Source organism: Bubalus bubalis, chromosome 2 (genome assembly GCF_019923935.1).
Source record: "Bubalus bubalis isolate 160015118507 breed Murrah chromosome 2, NDDB_SH_1, whole genome shotgun sequence".
In the NCBI taxonomy this organism is placed as follows: Eukaryota; Metazoa; Chordata; class Mammalia; order Artiodactyla; family Bovidae; genus Bubalus; species Bubalus bubalis.
The window spans coordinates 115,329,017-115,348,145 of NC_059158.1; the positions used below are offsets into that span (position 1 = coordinate 115,329,017).

Sequence of the window (19,129 nt, forward strand, 5' to 3'; positions counted from 1 at the left end):
CTCAACCTGGGGCCCTGCCCAAATCACAACCTCCCAAGAAGCCAGCTTTTATTTATGAAATCAAGCGTGATGTATGCTTCTGAGAACTGCCCCAAGAACTAAATCATTTTGTAACAGGAGGGAAGGGGGCAGGGCACCACTTTGAAAGTATGACATAGCCCAAGGACACAACATAAACCAATTAGAATCAAATGGGTCCAAGATGGTGGACACGTCCACTTTGACGGATCCTCAATCAGCAAGCTAAATGATGCACCCAGAGGCGCCATGACAGTTCCAAGGCACTGTCAAAAGACCAAGGAGTGGGTGGTGGCCCAATTCCAGGAAATCTCCACCCCTTCTCCAAAACAGATGAAACAATCCTCCCACTGATTAACATATGAAATTAACCAGCCTATAAAAACTAACCACACCACAACTTGCCTTCTGTGATGGCCCAAACTCAGCGTGTGGAATGTGCTTCTCTCTGAATCTGAATAAATCCATTTCTTAACTATCACTTTGTCTCTTCTACAACGAGACATCAAGAACCTGAACTTCATTAGGTCCTGAAACCAGGTATCCTGGGTTTTATCTGGGTTTGAGTCCCAGCCATGTGGGTTTGAGTCCCAAACTGGGTTTTGACTGGGTTCGACTCCCAGCCACGTGGGTTTGAGTCCCAATGTGAGGTAAATGGTTTCAGTTTGAACTATGTGGAGGTTTTCATACACATGTCAAATAGTATTACCTTTATTGTAGAATTATACACGTCAGGAATCTCAACCAGAGGTAACTGTTGGCCTTACCAACAGGAGTTTTATCACTGAAAAGAGCTGCAGGGTTGGTTCCAACAGCATCAACAGCAGATTCAGGAGATGGTAAAGAGTAGAAAACAAATATGAATGCAAAGAACACATGGTGAAGGGCAGGGAGCCTGACTGCCTGGGTTCTCATCCCATTGGGTGATGCTCAGCAACCTTCTGGCCTTATGCCACCTTGGTCTCCATCTACAAACTGGGGAAAACAGTGGCACCATGATGACCATCATTTGAAATCATGATGCTCTATAAAATCTACAAAAATCGTGAACACTGACTTGGCAAATATTAAACCAGTGCTCCTAGGGGAAGGGAATATGGGGTTAGGTTTCCATGATCCTCTAATTAGAACATTTTTGTCATCTGATCAATGCATAATCATCCACTTGGACTTCCCTGGCGGTCCAGTGGTTAAGACTCTGTGCTTACACTGCAGGGGGTGCAGGTTCAATCCCTGATTGAGGAACTAAGATTCTGTGTGCCCAGTAAATAAACAAATAAAACAAATATTTAATTTCACCTATTAATTTTTCCAAAAAATCATAAATAAATTATTTAAAAAGTATATCACCGTGTTTTATGTGTTTCTGTTTTAGGACACCTTATTTACTATATACTGTTGGTTCATTAAACTGAAATGGCAGCCAAAAGGGCTAAGCTCATGCTTGAAGCAGCTTATCTAATATACCTGTTTTCTCCCTAAGGCACAGCACAACCTTCTTGCCCTCAGGAACTCTAGATACAGTCCCAGTACTAGGCTTGGGGGCCATTTTAAACAACAAATCACCAGTCAAAAAAAAGAAAACTCAAAAAATGCCAAGAGTTGCACTAATTATACCATGAAGAAGAAAGTGAAAGTGAAGTCACTCAGTCGTCTCCAACACTTTGTGACCCCATGGACTGTAGCCTACCAGGCTCCTCAGTCCCTGGAATTTTCCAGGCAAGAGTACTAGAGTGGGTTGCAATTTCCTTCTCCATGGGATCTTCCCAATCCAGGGACTGAACCCGGGTCTCCTGCATTGCAGGCAGACGCTTTACCATCTGAGCCACCATGAAGAGGACACCTACTTAAAGTATAAGACCTGAAACAAAAAGGCAGAAGATCTCCTGAGCTGGGAATGCACATGTCAGTAACCCAAGTTGTCCTCCATTCTGTGTCTGTAAAGGGTTGCACAAGCGCTGCACTGATTTGGGTGTTATACACATAAATTTTAACAAGGAAGCAAACATGTACATATAGAATGTGCAAATAATGAGGATCAACTGTACTGAGTTGCTCTGAGTAGGTCTGATGATTCAATGAATGAATACAGATAAAGTGCTAAGAACACTGCCTTCCCGGTGCAATAAAGTGTAAGTCGCTCAGCTGTGTCCTACTCTCTGCGACCCCATGGACTACACAGTCCATGGAATTCTCCAGGCCAGAATACTGGAGTGGGTAGCCTTTCCCTTCTCCAGGGGATCTTCCCAACCCAGGGATCAAACTCAGGTCTCCTGCATAATAGGCGGATTCTTTACCATCTGAGACACAAGGGAAGCTGTGTATAGTAAGCACTCCACAAATGTTCTCTGTAATTATTAGGGAGTCAAACACGTCCATAACGTATCACATGGTGTAAAAAGTTGAGCTCTTTCAAATCCTAAAAGATGATGTTATTAAAGTGCTGCACTCAATATGTCAGCAAATTTGGAAAACTCAGCAGTGGCCACAGGACTGGAAAAGGTCAGTTTTCATTCCACTCCCAAAGAAAGGCAATGCCAAAGAATGCTCAAACTACCGCACAATTGCACTCATCTCACACGGTAGTAAAGTAATGCTCAAAATTCTCCAAGCCAGGCTTCAGCAATACGTGAACTGTGAACTTCCAGATGTTCAAGCTGGTTTTAAAAAAGGCAGAGGAACCGGAAATCAAATTGCCAACATTCTCTAGATCATCAAAAAAGGAAGAAAGTTCCAGAAAAACATCTATTTCTGCTTCATTGACTATACCAAAGCCTTTGACTGTGTGGATCACAAGAAACTGTGGAAAATTTTGAAAGAGATAGGAATATCAGACCACCTGACCTGCCTCTTGAGAAACCTGTATGCAGGTCAGGAAGCAACAGTTAGAACTGGACATGGAACAACAGACTGGTTCCAAATAGGAAAAGGAGTACATCAAGACTGTATATTGTCACCCTGCTTATTTAACTTATATGCAGAATAAATCATGAGAAACGCTGGGCTGGAAGAAGCACAAGCTAGAATCAAGATTGCTGGGAGAAATATCAATAACCTCAGATATGCAGACAACACCACCCTTATGGCAGAAAGTGAAGAACTAAATAAAGAGCCTCTTGATGAAAATGAGAGGAGAGTGAAAAAGTTGGCTTAAAGCTCAACATTCAGAAAACAAAGATCATGGCATCTGGTCCAATCACTTCATGGCAAATGGGAAAACAGTGGAAACAGTGTCAGACTTTATTTTGGGGGGCTCCAAAATCACTGCAGATGGTGATTGCAGCCATGAAATTAAAAGACACTTACTCCTTGGAAGGAAAGTTATGACCAGCATAGACAGCATATTAAAAAGCAGAGACATTACTTTCTCAACAAAGGTCCATCTAGTCAATGCTATGGTTTTTCCAATAGTCATGTATGGATATAAGAGTTGGACTATAAAGAGAGCTGAGTGCCGAAGAACTGATGCTTTTGAACTGTGGTGTTGGAGAAGACTCTTGAGAGTCCCTTGGATTGCAAGGAGATCCAACAAGTCTATCCTAAAGGAGAACAGTCCTGGGTGTTCATTGGAAGGACTGATGTTGAAGCTGAAACTCCAATATACATACTCCAATACTCCATACACATACTGTCTGCTCTCACATACATTCTCTGGACACCTTGTCCTTTTTGCAATATATGGTAGCAAACTCCATTTATCAAACTCTCCCGCCAACTAGCTTCCACGTAGGGGGGTACCAGCAGCTCCTGGGAAGACAGGAGCAGGAAAAAGGCCGGGGTCTCTCACCCCTTTTCCATCCACCCACCAGCATCTCTGCCAGGGATTCAGTCCTTTCTGGTATCATGGCCAACTCCCATGCCCGCTGCAGCCCCAGGGGTGGGTATCTTCCGGTGGCTGCACACAGTCTCTTTGGTATGTCATTGTCACCTCTTCCATCACCTACAAACCCAGTTTTCTGTAGAAAGTTCTCTGTTCACAATGCTTAGTCCAGTTATCCTGACATGCCACCACACATGACTCCAGAAGGATGGTAGACCAGGTAAATCTCCTGCCAAGACAGGCCCCACCACACACAGACGCCTCCGTCCCTCCTGCAACCTCACCTCTCACATTTGGAATCTCTGGATTAAAGACAAATAAAGGTCCTTTGGTTTCTCTTTTTTATTTCACTGCTTGCAGGGGGGGAAAATGCACTTACAAAACTATTAGAACTAAACTATGAGAACTATTCTTCAGCTTTTTATCAAGTACATTACCTTCCCCGTCTTTCAACATAGGCTCCTGGCTTCCCCTGCACCAAAGGCTTCTTGCTCTATAAGTGCTATTTACTTAAAAAAAATTAAGCAGTACTCTCAACTCCTACACACCTTGATTTTTTTTAAAAAAAGATCCAAATGCAGCCAAGGGCACATGGGCAATTTACTCTCCTGGTCGGCACTGGCCACTGCTGGCTGCTGACAGCAGCTGGTATAATCAATGTCCATTAATCCTGAGGCAATTTCCAATCTTCTCCTCCCATTGTTTCTTATCCAGGGCACATAAAAATGTAACGCCTGACCATAATCACGTACAAGCATGAAAAGAGACGTAAACCAGTTCATGCAGATAAAAGGATGCAAGAATGAATCAGAGAAGCAGGAGGTGGTGGTGGGGGAGGGATTGTGGGCAATGCTTGCTATGCACAGAACGCACATTCCTCTTCTCCCTGGACACACAACTGGATGAGGTGTCTCAGCAAGGGGCAGGGGCGGGGGCCGGTATCCAGGGGACCTGTATCTGTGTGCCCTTCCACAGGCTAGAATGAGCGCTGCAGGGTGATCCTGGAGGACAAGGGTTCACAAAGTCAAGCCCTATCCAGCCTTGGTCACTAAATAGCATTTTTTTTTTTAGTTGAAGTGTAGTTGATTTACAATATTGTGTTTCAAGTATATAGCAAAGTGATTCAGCCATACATATATATCTATATTCTTTTTCATTTTAGGTTACTGTAAGATGTTAAATATTGTTTCCTGTGCTATACAGTGAGTCCTTGTTGTTTATTTTATATATGGTAAAGGGCTTCCCTGGTGGCTCAGAGATTAAAGTGTCTGCCTCCAATGCGGGAGACCTGGGTTCAATCCCTGGGTTTGGAAGATCCCCTGGAGCAGGAAATGGCAACCCACTCTAGTACTCTTGCCTGGAGAGAGTGAGCCTGGTAGGCTACAGTCCTCGGGGTCCCAAAGAGTCAGACACGACTGAGCGACTTCACTTTCACTTTCAGTGTGCATCTGTTAATACTCCCAATTTATCCCTCCCCTCTTCCCCTTTGGTAACCATAAATGCGTTTCTTTGTCTATGAGTCTGTCTTTGTTTCATATACAAGTTTGTTTGTACTATTTTTTAGATTCCATATAGAAATGATATAATATTTGACTTTCTGACTTACGTCACTTAGTCTGATAATCTCTAGGTCCATCCATGTTGCTGCCAATGGCACTATTTCATTATTTTCATGGCTGAGTAATATTCCGTTGTATATTTGTACCACATCTTCTTATCCATTCATCTGTGAATGGACATTTAGGTTGTTTCTATGTCTTGACAGTTATAAATAATGCTTCAAAGAACATGAGTTACATGTATCTTTTCCAATCCAAGTTCTCTCCAGGTATATGCCCAAGAATGGGATTGCTGGATCAGATGATATCTCTAGGTTTTTTGAGGGACCTCCATATTATTTTCCTCAGTAGCTGCACCAATTTACATTCCCATAAACAGTGTAGGGGGCTTCCCTGGTGGCTCAGAGGTTAAAGCGTCTGGCTGCAATGTGGGAGACCTGGGTTCGATCCCTGGCTCAGGAAGATCCCCTGGAGAAGGAAATGACAACCCACTCCAGTGTTCTTGCCTGGAGAATCCCATGGATGGGGGAGCCTGATGGGCTACAGTCCACGGGGTCGCAAAGAGTCAGACACGACTGAGCGACTTCACTTCACTTCAAACAGTGTAGGAGGATTCCCCTTTCTCCAAACCCTCTCCAGAATGTATTATGCTAAATGAATTCTTTAAAAAAATCTTTATTTTTAATTAGAGGATAATTACTTTACAATATTGTGATGGTTTCTGCCATACATTAACATGAATTGGCCAAATGTCCCCTCCCTCTTGAACCCCTCTCCCGCCTTCCCTCCCATCCAACCACTCTGGGTTGTCACAGAGCACAGGCTTTGGGCTCCCTGTGGCAAACTCCCACTGGCTACCTATTTTACATACGGCAATGTATACGTTTCAATGCTATTCTCTCAAATCATCCCACCCTCTTCTTCCCCCACCGTGTCCACAAGTCTGTTCTTTATGGCGCCATCTCGTTTGCTGCCCTGCAAGTATGATCATCAGTACTATCTTTCTAGATTCCATATATACATATTAATATATTTGTCTTTCTCTTTCTGACTTACTTTACTCTGCATAATAGGCTCTAGGTTCATCCATCTCATTAGAACGGACTCAAATGCGTTCCTTTTTATAGCTGGGTAATAGTCCATTGTGTATATGAACTACAACTTCCTTATCCATTCATCTGTTGATGGTCATCTAAGTTGCTTCCGTATCCTAGCTATTGTAAATAGTGCTGCAATGAACACTGGGGTACACGTGTCTTTTTCAATTACAGTTTCCTCAGGGTATATGGCCAGTAATGGGATTGTTGGGTCATATGATAGTTTTATTCTTAGTTTTTAAAGGAATCTCCATATGTTCTCCATAGTGGCTATATCAATTTACATTTCCACAGCAGTATAAGAAGGTTCCCTTTTCTCCAAACCCTCTAAATGACTTTTTAAAAGGGGTCATTTCCCCATCTCCACCAGCCTAAAACTATGAACGAGGGAAAAAAACAAACTTGCACTGGGGCCAAAATGACTATCCATATTGAAACACACACGCACACACACACACAAGAGGTCCTTCTGTTACAGAAGGTCTTGAACGCATGGATGTGTCGTTTTCAAATGAGCTGGGCAGACACCTGGTCAAAGTGGCCATGGGGATACATGAAATAATCCCCAGCATGTCCCTTCCAGACAGATCTCCAAAGGGAGAACCATCTGAGTGAGGGTCACAGGAATAAGCACTGTTCCTGGTTCCCCAGCTCCTGTTAGGGAGAACTGTGCCCTGCAGACCAACAACGCTTTTACTGTGTAGTACAAAAAAACAGGATTCAGAGAGGTCAGGGGGGGCCTTTCAGCAGAAACAAAGCTAAGACCCCCATCTCCCAGGTCAATGCTACTCTAAGCGGGGTGGGGGCGCATCCACAGAGCAGGGCCAGTCCACAAAGAGTTTCTGGTCTCTAAAGTACCAAAACTGAGGGTAAGTGTTAACTTTTACAGCCAGTGGACAGGGTAATTTTATGTCTTTGAATCTCATAATAAAATTGAAGGCTTGTATTTTAGACTTCTTTTTTTATTTCACTTTTCTAGTAATTTATTTTTATGGTAATAGTCTGTGATGGTTTAGAATTTTAAAAGCTGGTTCTGTTTCTGTCGACACCCAGAGTCCCCAGACTCTTCTACCAAGATCACTGCACCCTCTCCCCCAATCCTTCCTACCTCAGGCTCACCCAGGGTCTCCTCCACCCACCCTTCACCCTTCCTTTCCAGGAGGTGCCTCCCCTTAGACAGGAGAACTTTCCCAGAGCCCCTCCAACGCATGCGCTGTGGACACCGATTCCTGTGAGCCATCCTGAGCTCAGGGCCAAAAGGAAGTCAAGTGATTAATCAGTCCTCCATCCACACAGCTACAATAACACAGGACTCTGGTCCCAGAAAGGCTTCCCTGGTGGCTCAGTGGTAAAGAATCCATCTGCAATGCAGGAGACCTGGGTTTGATCCCTGGGTCGGGAAAATTCCCTGAAGGAGGATATGGCAACCCTCTCCAGTAGTCTTGCCTGGAGAATCCCATGGACAGAAGAGTCTGGCGGGCTACAGTCCATGGGGTCACGAAGAGTCAGACACGACTTAGCAGTTAAACAACAATGACAACAACTAGTCTCAGAAAGCAGTCATGGTACAAGAAGAAAGGACTGGAAACCTGTCAGTGGCTCTTACCCACATTAATTAACCCAAGACAGAACCTCAGCATGTCTGACAGATGCTGTCTATTCATCATCTCAACCTGGGATGAAAAGTGAAGGAGACTTTGCCTCTATCCTCCAGGGAGATGGGGATACATGGAGAGATCCCACACTGGCTTGGAGAGAAAGGAGAGATTATTTACAGAGTGAGTCATGTGTGTGAGTGAGTGTGTGTGAGTGCATGAGTGTGCACAAATGTGTGAGCGTGCATGCATGAGACTGTGCGCACATAAGAGAGAGTATGCACATCATAGAGAGTGTGTCTGTGTGTGTGGCATCAGGTATGATGAAGTATTATGGGAAGGGAAGGGGATGTGGAGAAAACATTAGCTCTGCCCAACAGGACCCACTGAACAACCCCTTACAAGGGAGCCTGAGCTAGTGGGGAGGAGGACCTGGAGAGAAGGATTTAAACACATACATCTCCTTGAAAATGAATGGAGAGAAAACCAGACAGATGGCAATGATGGCCATGACCTAGCAGAAGGAACAAAAGAAACCCCAGGAAACAGCAGAGTCAGGCAGCACCACCCGTTCTCAGAGTATGGACACTATGCGGGCTCAGTGTCTGTCTCGGTTCCAGGGAGACCACATTGTTTCAGAATTTCCAGAGACAAAAGGATAGTAATTTTAATTTTAATTTTCAGCACCTCTCAGTTATTAAGACATGTGTCAACCATGGATCAGAAAGGCAGGGAGTCAAGGGGGATGTAAATGAGCAAGTGTTCTGCTAAGTTGCTGCACTTTTCTGGGTATTTGAAATTAAAAAAAAATTTTTTTCAAGTAAACCAGAGAACAGATGCATGATGCTGTTTTGAAACTTCTTGCCATGAACGGGGAGCTCTGATTAGAGCCTGTCCAAACTGGGCATGCCTTGGGAAGACAACTGCTCTGCTGTTCCCTGTCTGGCCCAGGGACAAGACAAGGGGTGGCCCCTGCCCTGACCTCCACCCTGCACCCCCACCTTTCCCTGAGGCCAGCATTGCTAACCCAATGCGGTTATTATCAATGGGCAGCAGCTCTCTAGATACAACATAGGCACCTCATGGGCTTTGAGAAGAAGGACTGAGATGTAGGCACCTCATGGGCTTTGAGAAGAAGGACTGAGATGTAGGCACCTCATGGGCTTTGAAAAGGAGGACTGAGATGGAGTTCCCATGCATGCCACAGGCAGAGGGCCAGGGAGGTAACAACCACCCTCAGCTGATTTTCTTCCCAAAGCCTGTGGCTACCATCAAGCTGGCTCAACAGCCTGCCCTGCCCCACTCCAGGCAGGCCACACACGGGACTCAGCTGCCTAGCACATGGCCAAAGTCAAGCACCAACATTTCCTAAGACGACACTCATGTCCCAGGAACCACAGAAAGAAATCTGAGCACAAAGAGTGAAGGCTGTTTCATTTTAATTGCACCCCAGGCATACCATCTAAGCACCCCCCTTCTGTTACACCTCTTCCAGGATTACTCATCTTTGACGCCAACAGGAAAACATCATGAACTTGAAACCCCATCATCTGGATTTGTGGATGACTGTACTTCAGTGCCTGCACTAGCAGGATACAAATAAAATGAAACCAAACTTTTCTACCTAAGACCTGTTTCTCTCTGACATTCGTTGTTTCAGCTCATCCTGAAGCCACATGCCAGGATCTTCACTCCCCACTGGTGATGTGAAGGGAGTAAGGCCAGTCCTCCTGCTCAAGAAATTTACAGTTTACACAGAGCCACAATGAATACAACGCCTTCCGCTGCCCTCCCGCATCTTCTCCGCTTTCTTTTGCAGTGTGTTCATGTGATCTACTGGGGTGGCTATGGTTTTAATTTTTATTTTTTTTATCATCAACACTGCATCTTTCAGACATCCCTGGTGGTCCAGCGGTTAGGAGTCCTCCTGTCGATGCAGGGGACACAGGTTCTATCCCAGCCCAGGAAGATTCCACATGCTGCAGAGCCACTGAGTCCATTCGTCACAGCTGTTGAGCCCATGCTCCACAACAAGAGAAGCCACTGCAATGAGAAGCCCACGCCGCAACTAGAGAAGGCCTGCACACAGCAACAATGACCCAGCACAGTCATAAATAAATACATTTAAAACAAAACACGACATCTTTCTCTTCCAGTCCTATCTCCAGAAACAAAATGGAGAAGATTTTCTTTGAGAAATTAAGGCATAAGAAAACAGGTGTGGGATCTACCAACCTATCTGAGAAACACCCTTTTTTTTCCCCCTACACGCATTTCGTACCACAGACTCCGTGGCAGAGCTCAAGAGTCATTTGTTTGCAGAAGCCAACCACCTCCCAGATCTAAACTGTTAGTTTAGATCATACGATCATACATAAACCCAAGCAGAAAGCCGGGACATCTTTTTCCCAGCTGAGTCAGAAGAGAGATGATGGTTTTACAAACTGGCCAGGGGACAAAGTAACTGCTTCTTCCACCTTCAGGAAGACCCAACCATTGCCCAAGCCCTGGGCGTTGTCGAAGTGTGGCGAGTGTGCTTTCTATCCTGAACGCCATTTAAAGGATGATAAGAAACGCAAACTCATCTGTGATATGGCTTTCAAGTTATAAATGTCAATGACAGCCAGTCTGCTGCGTTGGGAACTCCTCCAACAGGTTGACAACGGCCCAATTCCACGGCTCTGGAGGAGGCCGACAGACAGCTGCTCTTTCAGCAGTTATTTCAAAAGGAGCCAAGAGGCCCTTCCAAAGGCAGCTAGGTGTTGGCGTGCTGAAGGGGGAAGGTGACGCCATTCCTGGTGGCAGACAGGCACACCCAGGAGTGCCACGAGATGCCAACATGTCTGCCTGCTCCATGGAGACTGTTAACCCAACAGAGTACAGGGGGCAAAAGATATCACAGGGGAGCCAGAAAGATGCATATCCTTCCCAGAGCACAGGCCACAGCACCTGGGTACCAGGGACCACAGACCCAGTCCTGAGTCTTCACCATGTCAGCCTGCTAATGCCCCCAGCTGCCACACTTGGCAACTCTTGGAGGGCAGTGAACGAACTTCCCTATCTGTCAACACTACACTAGTTTCAGACAGACCCTGGAAGACAGATGGTTTAACTAAACCAGTCTCTGAAATGAAGCTCATTCCCTTTAAGTCATGTGTGTGATGTGGGGGTGGGGAGGGTGTGTAAGATGGATTAAATATGCTTGTTCCATCTCAGACAAAATCCCATATCTTTAGAGATGCAAAATCTCTTTGAGGTTCTGAAGGAGACACTTCTTATTTTCTCTGGTTTCTCCCAGCGGGACAAACTCTCAAGGTGACAGGGAGAAGCCTCTGATAAAAGTCACGTGGTCACATGATTTGAGTTCTAACTAAGGCTTTTATTCACAGACATTCATCTGCTTGTCAGTTGCTGGGGTAGTTTTCCTTCTGTGATGTTGTTAAGGACAAAATTTGTTCAAAGACCACACACATGAAAGAAACACCAATTATGAATGCTTAATGTTTCATTCTGCTGGCCCCATAACCTCAACACCCAAATCTATCAGCCTGTAAAATCCAAAATTTCTGCTCCCAAGTTGAAAGTCTGATTTACCAAGGTGACTCTCAAAGGTAGCTTAGATCATGGTTTTAAGCACTCAGGACTATTCGTACTAGAACAGGAGCATACTTAGCAAATTGCTTCCTCCATAAAATACGTTCGTAACTGCGGCTAAGGAAAATATACTCTTTTACAACATTCTTTGATACGGACACAGTTCAGAGATCATGCAGTCATCATGAGTCACACTCTCCAGTTCATTGGCTTTGTTATGTTCACACCACGATCCTCTGTGTCTGAAGGGGCCCGCACTTCTATCTAAGAGTACCTGGCCAAGATTCAGTTCGATACAGTTATGTTTGATAACGACTAAATACAGTAATAGATGGCCTTCTGCTCCAGTCACTTTACTAATTCGAAGCAGATAAAACATACTTGCCCAATTAACCCAAATGATAAATTTCACCAGGTCTTAACCAGATAGCCAGAAATGTACATGCCCTTGGGGCTGAGTCGCACTAGAAGAGTGATCCCCTGGCCCTTTGGGTCTTGATGGTTCCAAATGCTCTGACTCAAGTACTCAGTCCTTTCCCTAAGGGCAAATATCCCAGTCTGTGCTTAAATATCTGTTTATCATAGTACTTACATGGCCTGATGGCTCTGCCTCCAAAGTCCACGTTAGAACAGTAATCACTCCTGCAATCACAAAGACAAAGACATCTTTAAGTTTCTCCTCTTTACGGACTTGAGCCACTGCAAACAGAGAGGCTGACAAAGCACTTCTACGAACTATGCCTCACAGTTTGGAACCCAACTGCCTTTTAAGATAAACACCTAAAAATAGCTAGATGAGAATTCCCTATCACTCCAACACCCAGAGGCATATCTCTAAAAAATTACATTATCTCACTTGTTAGGATCCAAATCCATCCATTATTAGTTCAGCAGGAATAAGGCTCCATTTGGCAAAGATGGAGCATCTCCACAAAACCACTCTCTTGTTCTAAGTCTCAGGAGGCACTAAACCAAAGCTTTTACCAGTCCTAATGCTTTCCGGACTGGACTACATTAATTCATACACACAGTCTCAAGTATATGCATACACACAATTTTAAAAATACATAGCTCTGTGACAAAAAAACCAAGGAGTTTGCAGTACACGATAAAGCCAATTGAATGACAAGCCTGTTCATTTAAATATAACAGATTACTTGCAGCTGCTTCACCTTGAAAAAACAAACCAGAAGAGCAGTAAAAAGCCATTTTAGAAATATATCTACTATGTGCTTGTGATATCACTAATATTTTCCCTAAATAACACTCCTTTTCAGTAAAAGGGGGAAAACAGTCCTTTTACAGATAACATACAGTGTGTTTCTGATATTTATGGAATTTATCAGCAGATAATTATAAAACTGAGAGCTCAGTAGAGAGAGAGAAGGAGGGAGAGAAAATAAGGATCATACTGCACAGATCCACCTTCAAGCTGACTATCCAGAAGTTTTTTAAAACTAGCCAACAGGTCTACCTCTTTTGTAAGCCCCTCGTGGAAGAACATGTACCATCTTCTGCTGAAAAACATTTGATAAAGTTTTGCTTTTTATTTCCAAATATGGTCTGCAACATATAACTTCCCTTCACAGTACTAACATTTTTGTATGTGTCAACAATCTCTGAACAATAGCAGAGGGCTGTGCACTGGGGCAACTTATAAGAGCTGATTCAATCTATTACCATTCCAAAACCATGATTTCCATGAAACAGTCTGGCCTCAAATGTTTGCTAAGGAAGGGTAGAAGGCTGGAAGGGTACCAAATCAATGCCAGTGATCACATGACCCTTTTAATACCAGCTATTATCTGAGATAGCTTTGAGGTGAAGGAATGGGTTGTGAAACTGGGTTATCATGATACAGGAAAAGCTACTATCTCCTGTAAGCAGCACCAAGATATATTTAGAGAAAACAATCCTAAGCACCTTCATCAACATCAAAAATACATTCTTTTGTAGTGGTATCAGCTAACAAAATGAACACCTGTGTGGCTCCGACCTGAATAATATCAACTTACTTTCAGTGCTCTTTTCCGTATGTTTTCATAAACACCTAATTTGTTGTATCACATGGTAGTTTGCCTCCGGACAGTGTGATCCAGTGCGCAGGCTGCGGTGGCTAATGAATCACACGGCAGTGAGACTGGTATGATTTGTAAGTCAAAATGTTCATCATGTGCCAAAAGGGAAAAAAAGTTCATTATCTTTTACCTCCCCCAATGCTTTCAAATCTGCATTTTTTATTCTTTCATAATACTCATACTAATAAAGAACTCAATCTTGACTTCACCTTAAAAATCAGGCAAACTACTCCCTGAGTCATATGAAAATATACATGAGTAAAATTCATGGTCACCAAGAAGCCCAAAGGCCATTCATTTTTATCCTCAGCAAAACTTTGAAGTTCAGCTAATCTTAAATATCATTTCCTACAGAACCACGTATATAATATTAATGAAAGTTAAGAACTATTTTTAGCTGTGTTTATAGGTCAATGTCTTAGATAAATGTTCTCCATCCCCATTTTCCAAATAGCACCACTCCATAGCTTTCATCAAGATTTTACCCAAAAGTATCTTTTCTGTAAATTCCCTCAATCTCATCTTGGGTGTATGCTTTGATTTCCCACCTTAATTAAACCTAACTGTGAAAACACTTGTAAATAGATTCTTCAGGCAAGAATACTGGAATAGGTAGCAGTTCCCTTCTTCGGGGAATCTTCCTGACCCAGGGATTGAACCCGGGTCTCCTACATTGCAGGTGGATTCTCTACCATCTGAGCCACCAGGGAAACCCGAAATAGAGATCATGGGAGTGCAACTCAATCTAAAAAGAATAAGACAGCAATCATTGGGGATGGACAGTGAAAGAGTAGTTAGGAAAAACTGGAGCATCATTTTCAGACATTTACCCCTCTCAATTTATAATTTGGATAAAATATATTATGGATGACCCACAAACAAAATAACCTGCTTGATGAGTTCTGCCCTCTAGAGTGGCATTCTATTAGAAATCTGCATCTGAGTATCTTGCCTATCGCCCCTTCCCCATTCAAAGCATCTTGAAAGGGGAGCCATGATAAACCCAGCTTGTTGAAGGACCACCTCTGCAGTATCTACTCTGCATCTGATGACACAGGATGACAGAGGCCAATTCCAGGCATGTGGATCTCACACCTCCCTGTCCCTAATGCCTTTCAACACTGTCATCTATCAGGTTGATCCCTTTTCAGTTTTACACTCAAGAGTCCCTCTTCTTATTTCCTATGGACAGCACCTCTCCAAATGGAGACTCTCAGAATCCTGATGTAACCTCAGATACAACTCCAAGCAGACTTTCCCTCCCCACTTTTCCACAGTCTAAGCAAAGCTGACTCACTGAGAGCACCAAAGCTGTCCCGTATATAGATTCATGTGAGCAAATAGTTCAAGGGAGCCTACTGCTCTGCCGAAAATATCTTCATGCCTAGAACAAAGATTTTCAATGATGAGACCACTGAATGGTACACATTAGAAATAAATCATGACCATCATTATACGCCTTACTTTTTTAAATTTTTTCAATTCTTTAAAGAAGTTTTTAAAATTGAAATGTAGTTGATGTACAACTTCATGTTAGTTTCAGGTGTACAGCACAGCAATTCAGTTCATGCATATGTATATACACACATACACACTTCTTCAAATTTTCTTCCCTTACAGGTTATTGCAAAATATTGAGTATAATTCCCTATTGTTTTAAGTCATTCAATCTCCCCTAAAGAACATCAGATAGTCACAGAGGAAAGAAGTCCCATAATTACAATCCTGGCTTCATAGGGCTTTCACCTTGAGTTGGGCAGACTGACTAAATGTACTGCAAGCGCAATGCCGCCCAGTAACAAAGATCTAGAGTGGACCTTGACAACAGAACTTGCATAATTGACCTTTGTTTGGTTTTGTCTCATCAAGGCTCCACAGAGAGCTTCCCAAAGTAAACTCCAATCTAAATCTGCCCCCCAAGGCTCCCGCTGCCTGGACACAAACACAAGGCCCAATCTCACAACCAAAGCCTCTTATCTTCTTGGGTCTGAGGCAGAGGCAACCTCAGTGTCTCTGTCAGAAATGATGGGGAGACTCACAGACTATCACAGACAAAAAGCGCAGCTGCCACATCCGAGGGGCAGCGAATCCTCTACAAATGTTAGTGATTATTACTATTGTGTTATTACTGCTATCAGAGGATAATAAACTAATAGGATAATAAAAGGGCAGTTCTAGAACCAGTCAGAAGTCTGGAAGCACAGCCTGGTGGTGCCCAATGCGTTACATCTTCATTTTGCTAACAGCTATTTTGGCAGGTGGTGGCTCAGGAATAAAGAATCGACATGCAATGCAGGAAATACGGGTTCAATCTGTGGGTCAGGAAGATCCCCTGGAGAAGGAAATGGCAATCCACTCCAGCATTCTTGCCTGGGAAATCCCATGGACAGAGGAGCCTGGCGGGCTATACTTCATGGGTTTGCAAAGAGTCAGACACAACTTAGCGACCACATCACCACCATTTTATCAGGCAGGTGTGGCAATTACAATGATTCAGCGGCTTGGACCCTGGAATACCCTTACTTAACAAGACTGTTACCCTGTAGATGGTTCCCAGGTGAAGTGCTTGATTTACAAATTAGAAAAAAATATTCAAATCTTGCAACGTTCCAATTCATCACTAACTTGAACTAGAGAGAGAATACTTGTAGCCAAAAAAGTTTATCCAAGATTTTATCAAGACATGATGACGGCAGGTCAGGGGACCACTTATGTAGGCTTGCAACTATTTTTAACATTGACAGTGTCACAAAAGATCCCCTTTACAAAACTTGTACATAATCCCAAACAAAACTTGCTATTTTCATAAAAATTATTTTAATGAGGCACAAGGGAAATTCATCTTAAAATTCTGTTTTTGGAACCATCCCCACATTACACCTGTTTCTCTCCCACAGCCCAACAGTTCTCAATGTATAGGCCCAGATCCAGAAACACCAACATCGTCTGGGAAGTTGGGGATGCAAAATCTCCGACCCGGCCACCACACTCCTACCGAATCAGAAGTTCAACTGGGGCCCAGAAATCTGTCCATACAAGCCCCCCAGGAGATGGTGATGTACCCTCAAGTCCGAGAAGTGCTGACAATACACTCTTCACATGTGGCCGGGGACACCACTTCAGGCAGCTCTTTTCCCTAAAAGACGATCTGGCATTTTTCTGTTCCTTAAAAACCCGCTATAAGATGATGTCAGCTGTTCCCTTCTATTTTTAATTCCTCATGATGAGGCTGAAGATGATTCATTCGGCACCTTATGTGATCACTTAAATAGTAAGGCTCCCTGTATCCCACCCCTAATGGAAGGTGACTGCTGCCTGTTAGCGCTGATGTAATTACAAGAACGATTCAGCAACAAAAGCCTGTCCTTTATCAACCTCAGTGAAAGCTGTAATAGAGAGTTATAATTATAATGCTCCATTCTTTTCCATAATGTGTTCATAATAATGTATCCTTTGAAACTGATCATACCACATGTCATAACAAGGAAACACACAACCCGGGATCAAATTTAGTTTATTGTAAATAGAAATCAAAACTGTAAGTGTTTGGGCAAATCCTTTCAACTGACAGGAAACAAGGATGCATTAACCATCTGGCTTGATCTCACTTATCTACATGGAATATGAAAAAAAGAAAGTTGACTTAAGGCTTTCCATGGGCCCTAAGGTGACCTCAATACTGAAAGGTCTTATCACCAGACATCACCCATCATCTGATTATCAAAGCGGGAAGCATTAAGGGGCATTTCTGAAATAATAAATAACCCTTTTCTATACCTTTAATTTGTTGAAGTGTGTATTAATTCGAAGTTGATATCCTACCTTCTGTGAGGCCTCCTGATGGATTGTGACTACCGATGTTATTATTAATTTCCCTTTCCTTTTTGATTAATTTCACACTTAGGCTGGAGAAGAAAGGCGAGATTAATGATGTCTGGAAGACAATGTTTGGTTCTTGTAAGATACTAAATTAACTTCAAGTGTTCAAGTAAACAGAAAACCCAGATAAGGATATGATAATGGAATCATATCCCAAAGATGTCTGAGGTGCCATGCAAATACCCACCCATAACCCCAGGGAGGGTGTGAGCTGTGAACTCCAGTTAATACTCTTCTGGGATGTAAGGAGAATGAAAGCTGGAATTCTGAAGATCTCAGTACACGCTGATAAACTTGTGCCCCTACCAGTGACTGCAGCCATGCGTTTATTTATCATACTATAATTCTCGATTTTGCAAGGGTCCCTCTGTGTATTACTTAGCCTCTTCACACCCTTCTTGTCATCTCTCCTATCTCTAGGACAATCTCAGGATTCCTTGCCCAACATGTGAAGAGTCAGATCTCCTTCAGAGGATATACAGAAAAGGAGTATAAACTCAGTTGTGTGATGCACTTTAATAGTCAGGGAACTGTGTGTGTATATGCCAATCCTATTTCCAATAACAATGTCTACATTCTTTGAGAACCTTCTATGTGCCAAGACACTAGAAGCTTGACACTAGTATAAGTCATCTAACATAACAAAAGCTCTTGGAGGTACTATTGATACTATACACATTTTACAGATCAAGAAACAAAGGCTTAGAAACCTAAATATCTTGCATAGGTAGCCACCATTTTCATATTGATCTGTCAGGCTCCCAAGCCTGAAGTCTTCCATATCATACTGCTTCCCTGGGAGTGCAAAGAAAGAGAACACTTACACCTGCATGGACTTTATTCCAGATGACCTAGAAGCTACAGGCATGCCATTATCCTCTAAGAAACTTTCCTGCCTACTCTAGCTCCACTGACCCAAGTCTTCTTTAAAGTCTAAGATTAAAAAAAATTTTTTTATAATACAGCACAGTTGATTAACAATGATGTGTTAGTCACGGGTGTACAGCAAAGTGATTCAGTTACACCCATACAAGTATCCATTCTTTTTCCATTTAGGTTAGTACAGAATATTAAGCCGAATTTCCTATGCTATACAACAGGTCCTTGTTGGTTATCAGTTTTAAATATAGCCATGTGTACATGTCAATCCCAAACTCCTCTCTATCTCTCCTCCTCCCACCCTTTCCTAGTGGTAACCATTAAGTTCATTCTCTAAGTCTGTAAGTGCTCCTGTTTTGTCAATAGTTTTTTTAATTTACAAAGTTCATTTGTATATATATTGTTTGTTGTATATGTATTGTGTATATATATATATTTTTAGATTTCTGAAGTCTAACATTTAAATAAAATTCAACAATTCTACACTATCTCTTAGACTTTCTCATGTCCATTAGAGTACCCTTATTTTAAGACATCTCCCATCACAAACAAGCCTGCTCAACTAAGACCTATATTCAAGTGCTAAACACAGCCAGCAGTCATCTCTGGC

The 19,129-nt window shown here is 42.9% G+C and overlaps 1 protein-coding gene across 15 annotated transcripts in view; it reads right to left on the reverse strand.

The window, feature by feature from the left end:
* Positions 1–19,129, reverse strand: part of MGAT5 (alpha-1,6-mannosylglycoprotein 6-beta-N-acetylglucosaminyltransferase) — a 390,386-nt gene that overhangs the window by 318,412 nt on the left and 52,845 nt on the right. For 14 of the 15 annotated variants that reach the window (XM_006062941.4, XM_006062939.4, XM_044936151.2 and 11 more), the window contains exon 2: positions 12,276–12,325. Coding sequence is in view for 4 of the 15 variants with exons in the window: in XM_025261828.3 (XP_025117613.1) it covers positions 12,276–12,325 (50 nt within the window). In the remaining 11 variants the exon portion in view is untranslated. Of the gene's footprint in view, positions 1–12,275; positions 12,326–15,058; positions 15,109–19,129 lie in introns of those variants that run through there. The other variant, XM_045164258.1, reaches the window with a different exon arrangement.